Source organism: Perna viridis, chromosome 2, assembly GCF_037379345.1.
Source record: "Perna viridis isolate PV_CMFRI_1.1 ecotype Kerala chromosome 2, ASM3737934v1, whole genome shotgun sequence".
NCBI classification, from domain to species: Eukaryota; Metazoa; Mollusca; class Bivalvia; order Mytilida; family Mytilidae; genus Perna; species Perna viridis.
Genome location: NC_142446.1, coordinates 36,677,356 through 36,701,352, shown reverse-complemented (window position 1 = coordinate 36,701,352; position 23,997 = coordinate 36,677,356). Strand labels below are relative to the sequence as shown.

Here is a 23,997-nt window from a genome sequence, read left to right as displayed (position 1 = left end):
CCAATGTGTCCGTAACTACCTCAGAGAACCTGCGTGATCTTTTGGACACTGTCTTATAATTTTGAATAGCTGTCAGTTATGATGACCTTAACCTTTACTTTAAATTTGCCATCCACCATCATAATCAGGTGGCTGCAAAGACGGCCAATTCCAATGTGTCAGTGACGGCACGTGCTATCCGGGTTCATATGAATGTGACGACTATAAAGACTGCAATGATAATTCAGATGAGGCCAATTGTCCCAGTAAGTATTAGAGCATAATATCTAAATCATTTACAATTGTTGATCCCAATTTTCATAATTAGGTTCATGTAGTAATCAAAAGTGGCGGATCCTGGGAAGTTTCCGGGGTTAGAGTCCTCTTTTTGTTTCACAAACACGATTTTATTTTTGCAAAAAACTAGCAAACTATAACCTCAAACCGCCTTTTATAAACATCTGAATTCATCCAAGATCACCAAAGAATAATCAAGGGAACCAAGGTTATAGCAGTAATCAAAAGAATGTAATCCAGTGACAAAGACCAGAAATAGAAAACAGACGTACACAACTTAGAGCATGAAGTAACTGAAATCATACATACCAAGTAACAAAAGCAAATGAGCAACTCGGGCTCCACTAAAAACTGGAAGCATGGACCAGGTGCACCGATAGGCTAAGCGTCCTCTGCTTTTCTGGAAAACCCGCCGAGTTGCTCATAAAAAGTCAAGTCCGGTGTAGACGAAAAGGAAAAGAAAACTATGACACGTTGAATAAATAAGTTTTCTTGGTGCAGATGGATACACCATAACGATCCACGAGTTCATGATGACGACCATAAAACTTCTGTAGTGATGACTTCAATCTTGTAGCCATATAACCCCGTTCCAGAAGCCTATTTGTTAGAAATAATTGAATCGAGTTTAAACTGATCAAGCTTCATTTAAATTATGTACTTAAATGCATAATATAAGAAACATCAACTCTGCTTTTGTTAAACGGTCGTCGGGAATGGAATGAAACATATATCTGTTATGGTTCACGCGAAACACTTGGATCATTTTGTTTCAGCATCCACAACAACTCCTGCCCCTAGTGGATGCAAAGACGGTGAATTCCAATGTGTCAGTGACGGCACGTGCTATCCGGGTTCATATGAATGTGACGACTATAAAGACTGCAATGATAATTCAGATGAGGCCAATTGTCCCAGTAAGTACTGGAGCTTTGATATTTTCGGCATTTAAAAGACAAAGAAATAATGAAATATAATCGAAAACAAATATGTTTGGCTTCGTGTACATAAGCATAAACGAGTATGCGATTAAGATGAGGTAGATTCTTAATTTTATACTAGTATTCAAAACCTTTGCAGTGCAACATCATTTAAGGCTGATTATTTTACAGTTAGTTGAAATTGACCAGTTGCAATATCAATACAAATTTAGGTAGGCTTGTGATTAATTTAAATACTAGTAGCTCTCTAGCTAGAAATCTGCCCTTCATTATACCAATGTGTCCGTAACTACCTCAGAGAACCTGTGTGATCTTTTGGACACTGTCTCATAATTTTGAATAGCTGTCAGTTATGATGACCTTAACCTTTACTTTAAATTTGCCGTCCACCATCATAATCAGGTGGCTGCAAAGACGGCAAATTCCAATGTGTCAGTGACGACACGTGCTATCCGGGTTCATATGAATGTGACGACTATAAAGACTGCAATGATAATTCAGATGAGGCCAATTGTCCCAGTAAATACTGGAGCTTTGATATTTTTGGCATTTAAAAGACAAAGAAATAATGAAATATAATCGAAAACAAATATGTTTGGCTTCGTGTACATAAGCATTAACGAGTATGCGATTAAGATGTGGTAAATTCTAAATTGTATATTCAAACCCATATACATATGAACAATATTTATGTTTACTCCCACTATTATTATATACATGAGTTGAATTCGATTTCTTTTCTAATTATTATTTCCGGAAATGGCATTTTTCCGTCATCCGTTTTGATAATTTGTTTTTTTGTAGTTTTTGTGTCGTCTGTGGCAAGTACATGTGCTTTTTTATTTCCGGGATTTGACAATTAAAGAAATTAAACATAAACCATTATCATACCTCTCGTTCCCAAAACAACAGATGGTAAAACTAGTCAATACTACTTTTTTTTAAAAAAAATTACTAATATTTAGTTTAGAAACGCAACCGATTTTTTTTTTCAGCAACTACAACTCCAGCCCCAGGTGGCTGCAAAGACGGTGAATTCCAATGTGTCAGTGACGGCACGTGCTATCCGGGTTCATATGAATGTGACGACTATAAAGACTGCAATGATAATTCAGATGAGGCCAATTGTGGTGGTGGTGGTGGTGGCGGCGGCGGCGGAAGTAAGTTTGGAGTTTCCAGTGGATTTTCAAAAGTTTGTTAAATATTGATCAATTTGCATTGCCCATGTGGTTACTCAATTTTCTTTTTGCGAAAAGAAGCGTTTACCTCGTTTCTATTCTTTGACTCACCAATTTGATTTTTTTCTACAGATTGCGGTGATGATTCTACGAAGTGTGATATGTTCAAAGACTGTGATGACGGAGCTGACGAGGACGCTTCAATGTGTCAAAGTAAGGGACTAACAAAATATAGAAGTGGACGAAAACCGAGTTTCAATATTTTTTTCCACTCGATATTGAGTTTGTTTTGACATCAAGTGACATCCATGATGCTTAACCATCGCAACCTAACATATGAAGCTTGATTGTGATAGCAACCGTGTAATTTCAGGCTCCATTGGGGGCATTGGTTCCCGAATATTTCAATCACTTTCATACAAAAATATATATTGAATAATTGGAAATTGTTTACTTGTTGAACCAATTTATTAATTGAAATACGAAACATTGCACAGTGATCACACAGGTCACCAAATAAGATCTTAATCAGTTTTTTTTTTGTATTAACAAAGCGAGAATTTGCGTCGGCTATATTTTTTTTTAAAGATAGTACTTTTTAAATCTGATTTCATCCGCCCTTAGCTTTGGTGCCTTATGAATTTTTCGCAATTTTACAGGCTTTACATGTCCAGCCGGAAAATTCAAGTGTTCAGATGGCGTAACCTGCGTTGCTACCTCCGCCCGTTGTGATGGTTACCAGGACTGTCCTACTGGAGATGATGAGCAAAATTGTGAAGGTATGTATTACAGTATAGTAGATTGGAAGGTCAATAGCTTACCATTTCTGTCTAAAATATTGTTGAAATGTGAAATATTTTACGTGTAGTACATGTACAAGTCACATTATTGGTCTTTCAATTTGACAAAGTAAAATTATTTAGTAGATTTCGTTTAAATTCATTCGTTATACCTAAAACAAAAATACAACATTTTTTAAAACACAAAGCAATACCTCAACATAAAAATCAAATATCTTTTAGTAGTGGACATGAATTAATTAGCATTGATATTTTAAAACAACGTGCACACCCAAGTGCACAGGTTACAGAAAATTTTAAGTAAAAGAAGAGCCTACACTTATAAAAGTAAACTTCCTGATCTTACAGCTACTACTTGTTCCAGTGACCAATTTAAATGTCCCAACAGCTACTGTATACCAAGCACAGAAAAATGTAACGGTATTCCTGATTGTACCAATGGGGGTGACGAAGAAGGTTGTAGTGGTATGTAGTAATGGTCTGATATCACAATATATTATACAGATTCTTAAGCGAAACTGGAATCGATAAACATGTTAAGATTTCATTTTCTTAAACATACACCATCTTTTGTGTGTTTGAAACGTCAAATTTCTCCCCGAGCCCCTTAGGTTGAATTTAATTAATAGACGCTGGTGGGGTACTAATTCATCGATTTTTTTATTTTTCTTGTTGAAACTGTATTTTCAAAATTGTGTTTTGATTATTTCTGGGTTCGACAATTGATTTTAAATTCATGACTTTAAGTCTTGCAGTTTTACTCTTCATTAGAAACAATATTTTATGCAACTATACCTATAAGCTATTATTTGAACCAAATGTACCCACAAAAACCATACATTGCAAATAGTGAACAAATCATGACTCAAAGTGTGCCAAGTGGTTGATAACGCATTACCAATTTAATTACCATTTTCCTGGGTAGAACTGTTCAGCAGTACTTCATACAAAAATATTTGTAGGATGTCCCAGTGCCACAATGGTAAGATGTACTGACAACACTCTGTGTATCCAGGCCTCAGAGAAATGTGACGGGTTTACGGACTGTCCAGATAGGTCTGATGAAGCTAACTGTAATAACCCTTCTCCAAGTAAGTTTTCATCAGGAAAGATTTAACCAATCTCGACTATGAAATTGTGAAATATGTGTATGCTGACAATAACGCCCGTTTTTTTTTTGTCGTAACACACTTGCGAGCCCTCTACAATAAACATCTTTCAATCCTTTAAGTGGATCGATCCTTTAAAAGAAGTGAAGACGCTTTTTGATTTTTTTATGTGGAAAGTCAAGTTCCTAGGCCATTATTTATAATGGCGAGGAAAGCCACGTTATGTGTTGCCCATTTGCTCTCAAGTTAAAGTGATTAGCGTCAGAAAGTCCAACCGAATGGACAATCAATCAGAGTTGGATATAGTGGTACCTAGAGTATCCTTTAGTATAATTCTTAACATTACGATAAAAAAGAGACAAAAAGACAACCTAATATACCAAGCGTCTTATGATGCTAAAAGCATTTAGTATGATATATGATGTAGACATGAATCTTGGAATTAAACCTAAGGGATGGTAATGAAGTAATACATGTATATAAACCTAAGGGATGGTAATGAAGTAATACATGTATAAACCTAAGGGATGGTAATGAAGTAATACACATATATAAACCTAAGGGATGGTAATGAAGTAATACATGTATAAACCTAAGGGATGGTAATGAAGTAATACACATATATAAACCTAAGGGATGGTAATGAAGTAATACATGCATAAACCTAAGGGATGGTAATGAAGTAATACACATATATAAACCTAAGGGATGGTAATGAAGTAATACATGTATAAACCTAAGGGATGGTAATAAAGTAATACGCTACTTTTAAGATTTCTGAATTTCCGAATAGGATCAAACATTTGTCAACTATTTGCTATGCTGACCAACTTTTTCAATTTCACCTCTATTAGGTAGACGAGCAATGCTGAAAGAGTTTCAGAGACTATTAAAAGAACTGAAATCAAGGAGCAAGAGACACGCGCAAAGAAACAACAATGTCGTCCGAACCGCGTTGAAAGCAATGCACATGTCCAGGAAGAACCTTCATAACTCTTTGAGGAGACACATTAACGACCGTAACCTTGCTAAAAAACAGAACTTGATCCGAAAACACAAAATGATGGACAGACATGCACAGAAAATGAAAATGATGGAGAAAAAGAAGCGTTATTTGATGGAAAAGGAGAAACGTATGATTGAGAAAAAGAAAAGATACTTGACCCAAAAAAGACATGGATGAACAAATTTACTCATTCAAAATTAGACCAACTATGTAATTTATGCGTTAATTATTTGAATATCAAGAATATTTTTGAAATATCTAGCACAATAAATATCTTTCTACAGTAACTCAGATCTTTAGCCTAAATGAAGTTTTATGTTTCGGATATTTACTCCAGATATTATTAAAAGGTACGTTGGTTTGGTTGACATATATTTATCCATTTTCACTGCAAAATATTAAAGAACCTATCAGCAGAAATTCGCACTACATAATGAATGAAACGTCCGGAAAGAAAGAAATAACCTCAAAAATTGGACAAATAAATTTTAAAAATAAATGTTTTATGTACACATATTCTATGTTGACTGGCTTAAAATGTGATAAGCTCTAAATAAGTAGGAGTTTTGATAAAAAAAAACAAGAATAAAAAACAAACTAACAAACAAACAAGTAAAACCAAAATTGCAAGTCTTAGTTTTTACACATTAAAAAGGTTTTAAATTTTTACACCTAGAAAGTTCTTAGATTGTTCTTACATAGACACAAGATAAAGACAAGTCATACATGCGAGGTCCATTTTCTTTATTCCCGACCATGTAGGCCTACATATCGGTTCACAACATGGTTTAGGTGATATTAAGCGTACGGTACCAACACCCGTATTTGCTAGCCATGGATTGATTGATTGATTATAGATTAACAATAAGAAGATCTGATCAATCGAACATATCCTGCAGTAGTTTGCTACAGCCACAATATCCCACAGGAAGACGTAATTGCATTCAGTCACATTGTCTTTGCTTCTTAGTTTTTACTTTGAACAATCTACATGTGCAACATAGACAAAAGTATGAAATGCAGCAACATGTAAAAACTGAAGAAACTGGGAAAAACATGCCGTCCGTGCGAAACCCGACAGGATAGTGAAGGACGTTGACCCCCCCCTTCCCTTAGTAGTAGAAAAACATGCATGACATCAGATGCTTAAGAAGAATGTCTTTCCTGCTCTGCTTAAGACACCCGTCATATTGCGAGTGAGTAAAATCTGGTAAGTGTAATGGGTTGTCAATCGGCTAAATGGGGATACTTAACTGAAATTTTCAACAGAAACTATCAACAAAAGCTGAACATACTCCTGTTCTAAAATGTAAAGGTAAATGTTATTTACTGTCGGTGAATACACGTGCTTTTACAAGTCAACAACTAACATATTTAAGCTCTGTAGAGCTTTTTTAACCGACGGCAATTTTAACGCCCGTTTGGCTAGCACGAGCTCCTCGCAATGGTTGCCAGGCCGATGGGGAGGAAAGTATGATATTCCAGACCGGAAAATCGGTGAAACTCCCAGGGGAGGGAAGATGCCTGGAAACCTGGACACCTGCGGTATTTGAACCCACAGCGGTGTCAACCTCCTTATTACAAGTCATACGACTAACACTCTACCACCCTGCCCCAAGAAATTTATTTGACAGCACCCAGTAAATTCAACGAAATTCAGAAGGGACGAACGGACAGACAGACATCATGATCACTATATACCTCCCGCTTTGCAACGTTATAATAACAAATGTAAAAGAGGTAGAAATAGCTTTCATATCATGGACGTTTACGTATACACTTTTCACAAGGTCTTCTTTAAAAAAAAAAGCTAAATTAATAAGATTTAAAGATCAAAATTCAAGCAAAAAATAAATGATGTAGAATTCTAAGCGGCTCGAAAAATATGAAGGTTAAGCAACACATTTAAACAAGAACTACCAGAAAAGCCCAGAATTCATTGATTTTAAACTCGATCAAAAATAAAAAGGCTAGATCAGCAGAAAAGAGTAACAAAAGACATTTCTCTGTTGAAGCGTATACCGGTACAAAATTAGGCAATGAACATGAATTTCACTTTTTCATCTAAGAAGCTAAGAGAGAATTAAGAATACAACACTTTGACGAAAGTCTATCTACGTGCTCAGACTGAGGTATTTTTTTTCTTTTTGAAATTACTTCATGAGATACTACGTAAAGAAACAAAACTTCTTAAGATTGAAATAAAGAATCTGGAATTTGAATTAGGAGATTTAAGGTTTATCTTACTTAAAAAAAAATTGAGGAAAAGGAATGATGATACATAGTTTGTTCTGTAGAAATCTTTTGAATTAATGCCGACAGGAATCTGAAGGAGGGATGCAATACCGGTAGCATGTTGCCTACATCGCTCTTGACTGGAACAGGAAACACTCGGAGTTTGTAGCCAAGTGTAATCCTTAGTACAAAAAAAAAGACGTGTACGCGGGGAGACCACGCTACAGGGTTATTTTTCCTAAAACTATTTGTCGAAGTTGCTATTCTGTATTGTCTGTGGTAAGTGGTATAGAAAAGAAGCTGCTACGACTTTAGTTTCCCTAAGGACATGAACTACAAGCCATAGATGATTTCATCCACTGCACTCTGTGTAAAAAAGAGTTTCCAATTCGTTTAACAGAAGCAATTAGTGAGCAAAATATCTGTTATTTCACATGAGTCCTTGAAGAAGGTGGGAGAACTAAATAAATCCTTCATGAGTCGTGTAATGTTCGAATCAAGTCATTCTGTTTAAAATCTGTATTCAAGTATTGGAACTTGGCAGACAACCATTTGATTCTGAGTGGGGGAAGGTGGGGGCTGGTAAAATTTGTTGGGTCAGAATATTTATTTAAAATTTTGCGGTTCAGAAAAAAATTACTTTATCGGTTTTAACAAGAATTGTACATAACTTCTTCAATAGGTTATGTCATAAACAAAAGAAGTTTCCGCAGAAATGGATATCTACAAAATAGGAAGATCTGTCGAATACAACTTCTATCCAATTAACAAAATACATATAAATACAAACAGTCATCAACAGGATGAAATGTGAAACCGCCCATATCATGATGACCGATACTATTTTTGTTTAATTTTCTTTCCTTTAATTTGTTTATCGTTTGTTTTATCGTATCGTATCTTAGTAATGTTTTAGTATCTATTCATTTTATTTTTTGTCTCTTTTGTAATAGATTATATGGTAGCAATAGAAATAATCTTTTTCAATGACAAAACAAAACATTCGATCTAAATTTATTGAAATGCACGAAACTTGACCATGTTTAAGTTATCATTGTAACGCAGGTCATCTTTGCTTGTTGTTTCCAATTGCTTTCTAAAGTACTACCTCTGATAACGTTTTGGTAAAAATACAGGGTGTGGTAACAAGCAGACAGAGTGACCATTAAGTTTAAGTATTTGTAAGAATCAGGCAAAATGGGAAAAAAATTAGAAACATGCATTTCAAAAACCCATCGATATGACAATATAACTTCTCTCTAGGATGCTTGCTATATTTGAAAATACCATTATTTGATCTCCTTATCACTGGCTTTGTTCAGAAATGTTTCAATAGAAGTATAGAAAAATGAGTTTTTTGAAAGAGTTATCTGCCCTTGAAATGTTCATTTTCAGTGCATTTCAATGAAATTGTAAGTCAATGGTCCAGTACAATATTGAAAATTTTGTCTGTTTTTCTTGATTCTGACAGTAGTCAAATTACACTATCAAAATGATGGAATTTTACAACCATGCCTCACCTACTGCTTGATTCTTACAAGGACTGACGCTGAAGACGTTTAATTGTTCGTTTATATATCAATCTTTGCGCTTTATTTTTCTTCATTTGCAGCCTATAAGTGTGTAGCATTGTATACGTATCATGATTCTAACAGGTTTGTTTGTTTATTTTTGTTCGTTAATATGTAAATGATAGATTGTTTTTATTTCAATGAAATTAAACGGATCCCTAATCGTTGAATAGCGTTTGTAACGAAATGATATTGAATAAAATAATGAAGCTCATTCCGTGCAAATGATTTGTGAATGTTGTTGATGTCTCTATCGTGTACACCACCCTTCCATACGACTAGCTACAGTCAGTTCAACCAATGTTACTATACAAACCGGGCAATAAAAGATACATTTATCTAGTATTGGGCACTGACAATGATTAATTGTGAAAAAAAAACTATACGGATTCCTACAAATGTACAAGAAATTCCATGAGTCTGTTGTTTAATGTTGGAATTCCTGGTCTGATCGACAACGTTTTTGTTCTAACAGACCATTAGAATACCCATGTGAACATACTGTGCACCACTCTCGGTCGGTCGGTTCTATATTCTTTACAAAGTTGGTAAGCGAATATCCCAGATAGATACTGTATTAACTTTAAAAAGTCCTTGCAAAAACTAATTACGTTAATCTACCTGGTTGAACTGATTGAACTTGAAATTAAAGAGATAACCGAAATATCATACCTTGCTTCATACCAAGATCTTAACATATATATATGGATGATACAGGACGTTTGAACTTAAAGCTGTATTAGCTGCCAAATTTGTTCAGTTCTGATTCTACTGAATTTTGCTGATTCAATGAAATAAGTTTGTAGTAATGCAATTGAAGCAATTAATGTTGATAATACCTACAGAATATTGTGAAAACAACGTTTTTTCAGTCAGAGAATATCGGTAGGTCAGATCTAATTACTTTTCGCCATTACCTCCGAAGATTGCCGACAGGACATTCACCAGGGTTAAAAATACTTTAACCTTGGCAAAAAAAAAAAAAAAAAAAACAACAACAACAAACAAACAAAAACGGATACACAGGTAAGCACGTGTTTTGTTTTCATTTCAGTTCATCTATTTCTCGATTAGTTTTCAAATAAATAATGACCATATTTGAGCCGCATTATATCAAAATACGTAAATTTGAAAAGGATCTTTGCGTTATATTCGAACTTTTTTCTTTTACAAAAGTCCGTCGGTCTTCCTTGCCGTTGAATAACTACTTTCGCTTTGCGATCAGATGTTTATGAAAGAAGCGACCCTTATAGCACATGCGCGGATTAAGGTCACCAGAAGTAACATGCATACGAACTTACTTAGGTTGATTTTTTTTTGTCTTGCCAGACAATAAATATATAGACACATATTTCATGTATTTAATGCATTTTATTTATGGATATCAAATGAAATTGTACAAGAAATGTACTATTTAGTAAAAATAATTCAAAGTTAAGGTATATTTCAAAAGAAACGAAAATTTACGGAAATGACAGCTAATGCAGCTTTAAAACGTTATAACGAAGAAGATGATTTTGACTTTCCGATTGTGAGCTTCCCTTTTCTTGGTGGCAATATGCACCATCACTTCCAGCCTATAGAATGTACATTTCACAGTTGACCCTCACTGTCGCACATGTGATACGTATACTGAATTTCTTAGAAAAGCAAAAATATTTTCAAAATCTACTTGATATCATCAGTGCAGAAGTTTTATGGTCGTCAAAAGAATTTGATAGACCTATATGAAATTTACATCTCACAGATTAGGCAAGATACGTGTATCTTGCGTCAAATTTAAGGTCCAGGCTTTTTCTCATTTTACTCATTCTGTTGCCTTCGCCAGAGCAGGAGACACCTACCCTTTCGAAGCACTTGATGACAATTACTGATTTTGTGGAAGTTTATTTTACAATTGCTTTAGTTTAAAGTGTGCATTCTTGTTTTTATTATACGAAGTTTGTGTGTTATTGTATTTTATTCCCTTGTTAACATGTATACGTGGATCGTCTCTTCTGTCCCCTGTTTTCATGTTTTTGCCATTTTAACATTTAAAACTTTACCCAGTACTAAACCCCGCTTTCTTATTAAATAAGCTTCATATAATGAGTGGTGATCATGCCTTATGATTTTTTTCTTGTAACCAATAAGTATAATTTCCGACGTTTCGATAGTATAGTAGAATATTTCCTTTGTAATCACTTTCTAGCCTACACCTGACTGGTCAACACTCAAGTTTCAGCAGTAAAAATATAGTAGATATAATTTTGTCTTTGCTTATGATTATACATTTTTCAATAATATTTGATAAATATGTTTTATAGATATATAATTTATTTTATTTTATGTTTTCCAATATTCTAAACTAATACTTCGTCCAGGTATAACTCTTGGTACAGTCTTTCGCATTGGGTATGGACACAGGTTTCCACAGAACTTTCCTACATATAAAGTAGTTGCACAACCTTGCAGTTGGGTTTTGTGGTTTTCCTAACCAGCGAGGCCGTCCGTGATATAGAATGCTTCGCTACACATTATTTGTATTTTGAAATGCAATGTATGACCATATGTATGTTATTTGCGATTGCTTTAGTACGCATTGTTGTTATATTTATCCTGCTGCGCTAATATACATGCATTTTGCCTTATGATAATAAAAACTCCGATGACCACTGATTAGTCGCTCTGGGCTATTTGCAATTTATAGAATTGTTTATTTAAGCCTATCTAGTTAAATGTGTAGAGTATACCGTACAGTAAGCGCAGTGATGTATAGTAAATTGGTTTACAGATAATTTCTATAGGTAATCCGGAAAATAAATAAACATGCTGTTTCTCTTGTCACTGGCTGATCCTGTCTTTCTTAGATATGATTCTGAATGCTTCGTTCATGTTGTATTTTCAGATGTCATTATATTTGCATTAAGAGTTGAGCGACAGAGAGACTGGGCATATCCTAGACACATCGGAACCTTGAAAAAGCACGTTAAGTAGGTTTGCGCGTTCGAAAAATAAAACAACTAACCTGTTTCAAATGATGCCGAATCATATCATCAGTGATGAAACACAGGTTGCTACGGCACCAGAAATTCTAGATGAACCAGTAGTACTAGACATTTGTACGGAGGGTATTAATCATTTGCCACCTCCATTGACGTCAAACCCTCACAGAAAAGAATTGACCTCCAACAATGCATTCAACCGCCAGATGTCGCAAGTGAAAGAACCACCTACATGCGCTAACGCAGGCACAATGAACATATCTCTCGTTCACGAGGAACGGACAATGCAAGGAGGATGGGACTCCATTCATTTGGCTGTGCCTAATTCAGATATCATACGGGAGGGCAAGAACCAACCTCGGTTTCTTGCCCCTCCCAGTTCCTTTAGTGAGGCTCCAGAAGCTAAAGCTTTGGAACAAATTAGAAGACAAGCAATAACAAATAACAATTACGTTAGGACAGTAATTCGTTACGGTTATAGTTGCGTAAAAGAGGAGGAAAAGGTCGTTTTTCCCGATGGGACTGTTAATACTCTATCTTCATCTTGGGTTGCTGACCCAAAGATAACCACATTGAAAAGTGAAGGGATTCAGACAACGCCTGAACAGAAAGATGAGGAAACAATGACACCTACATTTTTCCATGCAAATTAAGGACGACCGTGTGACAACAACAGAGAAAGATACAACTGTTGTCGATCTTACAGGAGAGGAGGCGACAAGCGACGAAGAGGGAGAGGCGAATGACGAAGAGGATGAGAGTAGTAGTGATGGTGGTTCTGAGTATATGGAAACTCAAGTGGAAGTTTTCGAGTACGATTTAGAGATGAATGAGTGAATGGTAGCGATATGCTTGACTTAACCTGTACGGGACGATCAGTTTTTTTTTATGGGACCGTTAGTGTAAATGCACTACCCTACTTGTCCGTTTCACTTATAATATGTTTTATAAGACGAGTAAAAAAGGGATGGTGTTTTTTTTCTTTACATGTTAGCCATTTCAGTAAGATGGCACAGAGTCATGATCAGTTCGTGATATCAGATAAAATGACATGTTAAATGACGTTCTGAGTTTAATATGTTGTATCATATATTATTTGAATATACAAATATACATGTATATTACTATTATTTTATTTGCAATATGAATGGCTTGATCAAGTACTGTCCACGTAAAAAAGGTGAGAGTTTTTTTCATTCAATATTGTAAGTCTTTGTTAAGTTAATTATGACAAAAATTCGTTGTTTTAGGTAGAAATACACATTGCTCTGATTCACACAATTACTAGAGTTCATAATTACTTGCAAAAAGTTCCATCTAGTAAGGAGGTTTTAAAACTGTCCACCAATTAAGTAATAACGCTAATAGTTTTTTTTACAAAGTCTCTGGATCACTGAGCAACTACTAACAATGTATGCTCTGGACTTGTGAAAAGATGTCGGAAAGGGGCGCCCGGCTTCTGAAATAGATAAAAAGGCACCGTACTGTCGAATAATTTTTTTGTCATCAGCAGACTCTCACGAATATGCGGCTCTTCGGACAAAAGGCTGATCATGCCAAGCATTCCTGAAACTTTTGTTTCTTCTGGAGCGTTTCAGGTAGCGAATAACTGTCTCATGTTACATGATATTCCTTGATATACCTATCACCTACCCGAACTTTCTTTACGAATAAAAAATTTACAAGATTCGCAAAACTAACACGAATCCTTGTGAATTATTAACGACTATGAACGATCACTTTACAAATGCGAAGTGTATATAAAAGCAGTTCACGAATCATTACGATTAAATACGAACAGTAATAGTTATTGGTATACTCCCTTCACAAACACGAATCTTTCTTACAACTCCATACGAATTTCAAATATTTACAAGATTTGTAAATCTAATACGAATCTTTGCGAGTGCAATACGATTAGTATCGAGTATGAACGATCACTAAAAAAGGATTCATTTCGATTAAATAAGGGTAGATAACGAATGCATACGATATTGTAAAGAATGCAGAAAGAAATCGCCGCACTTGCTCCTTGAAATCATTGCTCCATCAGAAAGAAAATACTCAATCTGGATTGATGGTTCTATCTTAGCCTTATTATCAACCTTCCAACAGATGTGGATAGGCAAATAAGAATATGATGAGTCTGGACCATCTATCGCACACAGGAAGTATTTCTAAACTGCAATTTGACATCAATTGTTATCATTTTATTCTGTGGTACAGAACACAACACTGTAAGCAAGAATTGTCAGTTATTAACTGAGATCTGAAGAATTATATATCTGTACCGTTCGTATTTAGTCCCGTGTAATGGGGAACTCCTTGCAAGAATAATCAAGGGAACCAAGGTATTAGCGGTAAGACCAGACATGGAAAACAGACATACATAACAAAAACATAAAGTAACTAGAATCATACATACAAAGTAACAAAAGCAAATGATAAACTCGGACTCCACTTAAAACTGGGAGCATGGACCAGGTGCACCGGTAGGGTAAGCGTCCTCTGCTTTTCTAAATACACCCGCCGAGTTGCTCATAAAACCTAGGGGACGGCATTAATTTAAGAACCATATTTTTATACAGTTCTTCGTTGTACACAAATAAAACTCAAAAACCCTAAATAAAATAAAATGAAATATAATTAATAATAATAATAATAATAATAATAATAATAATAATTGCGAAAGCATTGTACTTTTTCCGTTCACGTAATTAACGAAACGCGAATGGTTACAATAGCGTTACTGGTAAATACTCGCAGTTGTGTTACGAGTTTTTACTAATGGTAATGATTTTCAATGAAGTTGCACTTTGCCATATAAATTCAAGCCAAATAGCCCCATGCACTCTTCAATTGAACATTTGACCATGTTTTACTATACAAAAAATCTTTCGACTTATCCCCTACTAGCTACGACAGCCCAACGCTCTCCGCCCTGGGCAAAGTATTCCTATATATCCACAAACTGCTCTCTTTAATTCGTGTTTATTCGTTTATCCATCGAAAAACTATTGTTGACTACTCACAGTCATTCGTAGATGACTCGTAAAAAATCGTAAAAAAATCGCAAAAATAGCAAACCAAACAGGTTGTTTAACGGTGCCTTACGAATGGTTAGTAGTTTCCGAGCTCTTTACTAATAAAAAAATTTTAAAAAAATTTGTGGACATGCATTTAATTTTTTTTTAAATATACCAAATAAATTTCATCTCCTTTTTCGAATCGATACAAATGCCAGCGAATGACTACGGGTTGTAACAGTTAAGAGTTATTTGTAACTGCATACGAGTTAGACACGAATGCTCATGAATGACTAAGTATGGGTGTATTACCGTACAACATGATATTTAAGTAAAAGTTTGACGTCAGATATGTATATACATGTAATAGTACTCCAACAGTGCTACAGGTTGTCTGTCAAGCTACTTTCTGACTAATCCTACAACATAAGAGGTGGAAATTCCGTTCCTCGATACTCCAACCTCTTACTTTCGAGTACCATATTGCATATCGCTCTTTCCGACCTTCTTTGAAATCGGCAGAATTATTATAGTTAAATATTAACCATTTAAAACATTTTATACAGTTTCTTTACTCTCACACGGGAGAAGATAATTAAACCGAAGAAAAAAATGACCTACCTGATGAGAAAATCCAGCAATCCTGGAAATCTTGTAAAAAAAAGTTTAAATGTACTTCACATTTGGTTTTCAGCATGTTGAATGCGTACATCCGGTTGATAAATTTATGGATTTTAATTTGCGAAACGAAAATGTTAAATTAACTAACGAATTGCCTTTACCAACGTTATTCAAAATGGCTGGTCACTTTGATAACTGTCTTCATTACAAATGTTTTCTGGGTATTTTACAAAAAAAATACGGATTTTTATCGCTTGATTTCCGGTGGGTTAAACTTCTTTTATGTAAACAAAAGACTGAAAATATTTTAAAACACATATTTAGCTTATTCATATTTGCGATGGCTTTCTACATGTCAGATGCTAGAGGTTAGGATGGCACCAAGTCAGAAAATAGCTTTCCAGTCAACCTCTAGCACTGCTGGAGTAAGAACCGGATTGCTATTACATGTATTATATATTGTACCGACTGATATACAGAATAGTTATGTACCTGTCAGACCATCGCCGAGATTACTTCAATGAATAGGCGTGTTCCCATACATTGCCTTTATAATGTTAAAATTATTATATGTGAAGGTTTCGCAAATATTTTGCAAAGAAAAAAATCCAGTTAATTTTTCACAAATTTAAAATTTAGCATCAAAGTTATTGTTTTCGTTTTTCTCTTATCTTAAAAAAAAATTGAAACAACTGCAAGAAAACTATAATAAAGTTGAAAAAAAGAGTGCGAGAATTAACAATTAAAAGTTTCCTTCCCTTTTAATAATACACCTTCGCAACCGAACCTTTCAGTCTAATGAGTAATAGGCATAGTTAGAAACATATCACATTCATCAGATTTTCAATTCTATGGGAAACAGTGTAACCCTAGTGCATTATTTCTACTATTGTTGCATCTATCCCCTCTTAACTAAAATGTCCGTCCTTTCGTCAATTTAGTGGTATTATATATTAGTACCACAGCATGTTTGTACACGTGAGAAGAACATTTTATACCTTGTTAGAACCTGTATATATATAATCTGAAAACCGCAGAAGTTAAAGCCCTCTATAATTGACATCTAATTTCGTGTGACTGATTAGTACAATACAAAATGCCACAACATTTGAAGAAAAATTTATTGAAGATCAACCGTACCTATCGTTAGTAGGGAAATTAAAAGTGGCATGTTGTTATGTGAAAACTCATATAAATTCGAATTTCTATACAATTATTAAAGTACAAAATCAAAGGTATTTTGTTTACTATTTTCATCACGTCAGCGAACGTTCAATCTCGCTTAGACATTCGAAATGTCAAATGCACCTATGCTTAGATCAACAGTATTTATAGCCTGAAATCTAGCGCAAATGCATTTTGCATGATGGTAGCAAATACTTGGCTAGCACTGTTCTGTCTTATAGGAGTTACGTTTGGATTTGTTGTGCAACATAAATATGCGGGTAAGCATTGGTTTATTGATCAATTTACAAGCAGGAAATAAAACACTGGAAAACATTTAGTTAAAGAGAATGACCATACAAATTTTTTGGTCAAATAACACAAAACAAATGAATACAAAAATATGGAACACTGTACATATAGCTGTCTAATGTTGAATGGTTGGAAATTCGGAAGTCAACGTTAATAAAAATGACAGAACGTTTTCATTAGTTCTTTTTGGACTAGTGGTAATAATGGGAAACCAATAAATCGAGCAACGGCTTACACTTTCTAAAAATTACTCACTGAGTTATTTTTGGTAAGTTTTGTCTACTGCTTGTCCACCGTCGTTTCATAAAAAATAAGAATCCACTGTTAAAAAATAGGCTGACGTCACAACAATGGTTTGTTTAATGCTGTTGGTTTGTACTTATATGTTGTGGTACCATTATTATATGCTGTGGTTCTTTGCATTTAATGCTCTACAAAGCAACAAAAATGGAGGTAAATCAGTTGATGAGTTAATTTGTCCACTGCCTTTTGTAAGTAACGTTCTGATATAGTATTTCGGTAATAGAACCGGCCATTTTCCTCCGTCGGGTCTAGTAAAAAAAATAAATGCATGTACCGGTATTCCGGAATAGAACCATAGCACATAATATTAAACCCACAGCATACAATAATGAAACCACATCATTTAATCTTGGAACCAAAACATATAATAATGGAACCCCAACATATAATACATGTACAATGTAACAAACCCGCAGCATATAAATAATTTCAAACAGCATATAATAAATCATTTAACATAAGACAGCTACGGCGTTCCATACAAAAAGAGTAAAGAAAATCATTCGTCAAACATTACGGTTAATGGTCATCTTAACTATCGGGTAACCCTGCAACGTGGACATTGCATGGGTTCATGGTACTTTTAATTCACAACTGTAATTATCTATATCTTTCATAGAACCCATTTCAACGCAATGTCCATTCAAGTATTCACCATGTGACAGCGGCAACACCTGTATCCACGATTCCTGGAAATGTGACCGAATATTGGACTGTCCAGACGGTAGTGACGAACGCGGATGTACAGGTAATGTAATTTGTACCATTGATGGAAAAGCCTACAAGTGAAACATGGTAATTTTTTTGGCAGTTGTCTATCTGTATGTGTACGTGTATGTGTTTTAAATGATTTTAGTTCTATGTGTAAAATTCATAATTAAGCTACATGTAAACTAAAGGTAGATGTCAGTTATGAACTGTGTACGCAACTGCAACTATGGAAAGCAAAAACAAGATCAAGTAGATTGAGGATAATATATTGAATGGAAGGAAAGACTAAAACAATGTTAAAGGAGGGCGAAATGGGTAAACTTTTAAATTCATTTATAACTTGTGATGCATTTACATGATACATGATAATTTTACTGTCGCCTCACTTGACCTTTTGCACCATGTTTTTTTTTAAACATTTGAACATGTTTTTATTATTCCATACAGATAATACTCTAACAATCCAATGCACAGAAGATGAGTTCGAGTGTAATAGACAATGCTTCCCCAAGAATTTCAAATGTAATAATTATCCAGACTGTTCAGATTACTCCGATGAAGCATTTTGTGGCGATGATAGCGGTACCATGGGTGGTGGAGGGGTTACACCAGGACGTAAGATACTGTAGTCGTATTGATTTTTGTGGGTACGCATCCGCGGATATTGAATTCGCAGTTTTGAAAAATATTGTGAAAAACTAATCGCGTAGATACTATTTTATTTTGCGCGTATTTGCCCAACGAGAAAATAGCGAAAACCAGTACAATGCATAAATTGATACATTTTATTCACAATTTTCACGTTCATAAAGTCACAATAGTTTGATAAAGATATAAATCATATAAAAGTGATATAAAACAGGAGATACTATCAATGTATAATGCAAATCATCATTCCAAACTTTTTTATTTATATATAAACAAGTGTTTTGTTACCAAGGTGAAAGGGGAAAGCGATATTCTAAACTAGAAAAAGAGTCACAAAAAGTTACATATTTGGGTTTCCAAATTGGGTTATTTTCATGTAACCCGTTTGGCTTCAACATTTTTAATTTGACATAGCACTATCCTATTTTTTTAAATATAGCGTCAACCCAGAATCCAACAAAAGCAAGAAAATGTACACTCGACGAGTTCCAGTGTGCTATGGACGATGAATGTATTCCATGGGATTATGAATGCGACTTCTTTGTAGATTGTCTGGATGCCTCTGACGAAGCCAGTTGTGATGTTTGGGACGAGACTGATAGTAAGGACACATGAACATATTGATTTGTAATTGATTCACTTTAGAGTTAGTTCGATGTACAGAACATCGAGCTATGAAGAGGCAAAACAAAGTACTTGTATTTTGAAATTCACCCACAGACACCAATTATACATTAAATCTTTTTGAATATCTGGTACACGTAAGACCAGATACATTAACAATCCGTGGTAGTATCCGTGTACAATGTATGTATATTTTATCATTCGTATATAGTTGAGATAAAATCCTAGGACGCTTACCCTACCGGTGCACCTGGTCCATGCTCCCAGTTTTTAGTGGAGTCCGAGTTGCTCATTTACTTTTGTTACTTTCTATGTATGATTTTAGTTACTTTATGTTCTTTGTTGTGTATGTCTGTTTTCCATGTCTGGTCTTTGTCCCTGGATTACATTCTTTTGATTACCGCTGTGGCCTTGGTTCCCTTGATTACTCTTTTAGATATACAATCTTATAATTTATTTTCTATTTTAGTGACGTATCTGGTTCATTTACCTATTTTTTAAGCTTAGACATGTTCTGGCCAACAAAATAAAAAAAAAAAAAACAACTTTTCAAGTGAAAACAATTAAACGTATCATCTTGCGGTTATAAAAATATTCAGATAATCTGTTTTCTAGCTATTCTTCTTAAATAATTAGCAAAACATTTTCAAACGTAAAAGATTTCATTTACTTTTGCTGCTTTGTGTGCACTATTTTTTGTTATTTTACAAAGTCTGACCTGTGTTGTGTGTGTGTGTCTTGTTTTCCATGTCTGGTCTTTGTCCCTGGACTTCATTCTTTTAATTTTTCCTATAATCTTGGTTCCCTAATTACTCTTTACCCTAAGTTGCACGTATTTCATCAGCAGAAATGACATCTGAACAACATGAAAATGGAACGGATATTGATTGGGAATGCGACTCTGACCAATTTCATTGTAAAACTTACGGCCAGTGTATTGCTGAAGAATTTAGGTGTGATTTGTACGTTGACTGTCAGGATAGCTCAGATGAACTTGACTGCAGTGATGAACTGAGGGGAGGTACAGGACAGGCAAGTGAGTGTAAGTTTTGTCTTAAATCACTGCGTATGTGATCACACGTTGACAAGCATGAGCTTTAAAAAAACAAGAAGATCCCTCAACGAAAGCATATTTTCCTGTGTTTGTTCATTCTATTGACTGTTGAATACCTATATTGTGTCATTGCATCTTCAATGTTAAAGCACAAACCCAAAGGAATCAGTTTTCTACTATATACAATGAACAGGTCATGATCAACTTCTTCCATGTATTATAACAGCTTTGGACTAACAGTTACTTTACAGCGAGCGTATAGATATAGTCCGAATTTCCTAGTAGGCGGAGCTTGTTACTTTTCGTTCGAAATGGAGCAGACACGATTTTGAAAATCGGAATCTAACAAAATATTTCATAATTCTGATAAAAATACAACTTATGTAGCAAATATGGTTTCATCATACATAAAAATGATTCCGGAATCAAACGAGGTAAATGTGACATGCACGATTTTAACTTGAAAATCGTAACAAAGCGGTTGAAGGGCGGTACTCCGCCAGGGGCGGATACAGGATTTTAAGAAGGGAAGGCGTAGTTACGAGAATCGATATAAAAGGATACCAGATCATGACATATTTAAAAAGGTGGGTTACGCCCATTACACCCTTATCCGGACCCGCCCCTGTACCGCTGAATCTCCAACTTTTTGTATGGTACATCGTTCTGACCCCACCCGACATATCAATATCCAAATAAAATAGAGGAGTATTACAGGATCAGAGGAAATTCGGAACAAAACAAAACAAAACAAAACAAAAACTGTTGTAAACTCTGTTTTATATAACACATTTAACTGGACCTTAGTACATATTGTAGGTAAAGAAGAAAAACCGAACAATATTGAACGAATGTTGAAGAAATTGGTCTTAAGGAAGAATCGATATCCGGATGATAGAATTTCTGAAAATAAAGTACTTACAAAGTTGAGATTGCATTCCAGCATTAGGGACCACATTCGTAAGAAAACGACAATCGGGCGCCAGCCTCATTAACTTGTTATATTAAAAGAAGAAACCATACTCGGACAAGACGGGATTTCGGACAATTGAATATGAATATTAAGTTGAATAATTGATTACCAGTCTTTACAAAATCAGAGGTGATTCATGAATTTCAGAAACCGATAAAATTCACTTTTATTTCTAATTCAAAAAACTACGTAACTAGTCTTAGTTTGTCATTTGGTCGTTGCACTTTTAATTTGAGATAGTCATTATATAAATTGTGTATGAAATTGGCTTTTTGCAAGAGTAATCGTTTTAATTTGGTTTGATTTGGGAGATCTCAAAAATACGGATTGAATACAGGACTATCGTTACGTAAAATATAGCATTAGGACCGTTTGTTCGGAGAGATTTTTTACACAATTTTATCGACTGGTACTTAAAGAAAAGAGTGAAAAGTATATACAGATAAAGCAAAGAGAGTATATATGAAGATATATTATTACCGACCTAAGACAATTTTAGCTTATGAAAAAGATGATTTTTTGCAAAATATATATAAAAAAATCTGTCTTGTGTTTGCCTTTTTGCATTAGGTAAACATAGCTGCTTGCTTCTTAATTATGAAATGCAAACAAGGCTCAGTAGCCATTCACCGTTTTAGAATATTTTCAGTATATAAGAGTTTTTTTTATTCAAATATCACAAAATATATTTTGATTTCTTTACATGTAAGTTCACGAAACTTTACAAGTATCTAGCTTTGATTATAATTTTAATCAATACAGAAAAAGTATATAAACATATACACATATATTCTGGATGTAAAATCATACTTTTTACTTTACTTATGGATAGAGTTGCTACTTCATTAATTAAGAAAGCTAATATCTTCGTCTTGGATTTTTGTTCATTGCATTGTGCTCAATTTCTCCCTCTATACATGTTGGAAGATGTCATGGGGTTATTGGATCTGTTATTTTGTACGGAGGAAAAAAGCCATTATATACAACACTACTACTTTATAGTGCAATATAACACAGCAAGCCTAGTATGGTGCTGATGAAGTTGTTGTCAAGCATTTTTCAATGTTGCCAGAAAATTATCCCATGGAAACTAGAACTTTTCTCAAAAGTTAATTCTATGAACATTTTTAGAACAAGTATTTATGAAATCCACACATACAGGCAGAATTAGAAGGTTATCAATTTATATAAAGGATATGAAAACATAAATCATACGTTGTCTACTTTATTCAGGAGGAACGGCTTTTAACGATTGTTTTATTCATTCCGACAAAAGCCTATAATCTTGTGAAATTCCCAAGATCCGAATAGCGTCTGACGTTTGAAATTCATTCTAGACGCAGCAGCCAGCCCTATCAGAACAGGCAAGAATCTCCCAAAGTCGGGGAAAAGTGAATGATTTTACGCTATGTTGTCAAACGACACGTATAATTTGAACAATGCCCGAGAATTTCGAAAAGCCTATCTGCAGCATTTAGTAAGAGCGGAAACGAACGTCTGGCCTTTGTGGAGCTTGGTGAAATTCCGTGATATATATGAGTAGGGAGAGTCGCAGAAAAAAATGACACCCTGTGATAACTTGGAAGCTTTTGGCTTATTTGCCAGATCATGAACAAACTTAATTTAATGACAAAAACAAAAGCGAAAATTTCATTGAAATCGGAAAAAGGGAAAAGAAAAGAAAAAGAAAAAAAAGTAACGGGTTTTATTTTACTTTTGATAAGCTCGCCGTGACTATGATCATGATAAAAAAAAAAAAAACAGTTTAACAAAGCAAATATGTGTACATGTATACATAAAGATTATTCATAGAAAGGTTTCACACACTGCATAATGATACATTCCAATAAAAAAACGGGGCCTTATGTATGCAAAACTAGTTCATATCACTGCTCGGAATTCTAAAATCATAGGTTTAAAAATCTTAAAGCTGCATTAGCTGCCAAATTTGTTCAGTTCTGATTCTACTGAATTTTGCTGATTCAATGAAATAAGTTTGTAGTAATGCAATTGAAGCAATAAATGCTGATAATACCTACAGAATATTGTGAATACAACATTTTTTTTAATCAAAGATGATCGACAGCTCTGATCAAATTATTTTTCGCCATTACTTCCGGAGGCTGCCGACAGTATATTCATCCGAGTTAAAAAATAATAATAATGGATACACAGGTAAGCATGTATCTTGTTTACATTTTCATTTGATCTATTCCTTGATTAGTTTTCAAATACCAACAATAATAATAATAAATAATAACAATTACTGACCATATTTGTGCCACATCATATCACAATATGTAAATTACAAAAGGATCCTTGCATTACATTCGAACTTTTTACGGCTTCAGTCCGTCGGTCTTCCTTGCCGTTGATTAACCACTTCCACTTTCCATTTTTTTTTAAAGAATCGACCCTTACAGCACATGCGCGGATTAAGGTCACCAGAAGTTACATGCAT

At 34.5% G+C, this 23,997-nt stretch overlaps 1 protein-coding gene across 1 annotated transcript in view; it reads left to right on the top strand.

The window, feature by feature from the left end:
• The window catches only part of LOC148624870 (uncharacterized), a 28,321-nt gene extending 6,275 nt beyond the window's left edge, over positions 1–22,046 (top strand). The window contains exons 7-23 of the mRNA XM_088571033.1: positions 129–245; positions 1,053–1,193; positions 1,620–1,736; positions 2,213–2,377; positions 2,528–2,608; positions 3,055–3,174; positions 3,544–3,660; positions 4,158–4,286; positions 5,159–5,486; positions 12,156–12,561; positions 12,755–12,933; positions 17,074–17,192; positions 18,146–18,274; positions 18,685–18,852; positions 19,325–19,486; positions 20,354–20,551; positions 21,383–22,046. Of these exons, the coding sequence (XP_088427159.1) occupies positions 129–245; positions 1,053–1,193; positions 1,620–1,736; positions 2,213–2,377; positions 2,528–2,608; positions 3,055–3,174; positions 3,544–3,660; positions 4,158–4,286; positions 5,159–5,486; positions 12,156–12,561; positions 12,755–12,933; positions 17,074–17,192; positions 18,146–18,274; positions 18,685–18,852; positions 19,325–19,486; positions 20,354–20,551; positions 21,383–21,558 (2,852 nt within the window). The 3' untranslated portion in view covers positions 21,559–22,046. The remainder of the gene's footprint in view (positions 1–128; positions 246–1,052; positions 1,194–1,619; positions 1,737–2,212; positions 2,378–2,527; positions 2,609–3,054; positions 3,175–3,543; positions 3,661–4,157; positions 4,287–5,158; positions 5,487–12,155; positions 12,562–12,754; positions 12,934–17,073; positions 17,193–18,145; positions 18,275–18,684; positions 18,853–19,324; positions 19,487–20,353; positions 20,552–21,382) is intronic.
• The last annotated feature ends 1,951 nt before the right edge of the window (positions 22,047–23,997 follow it).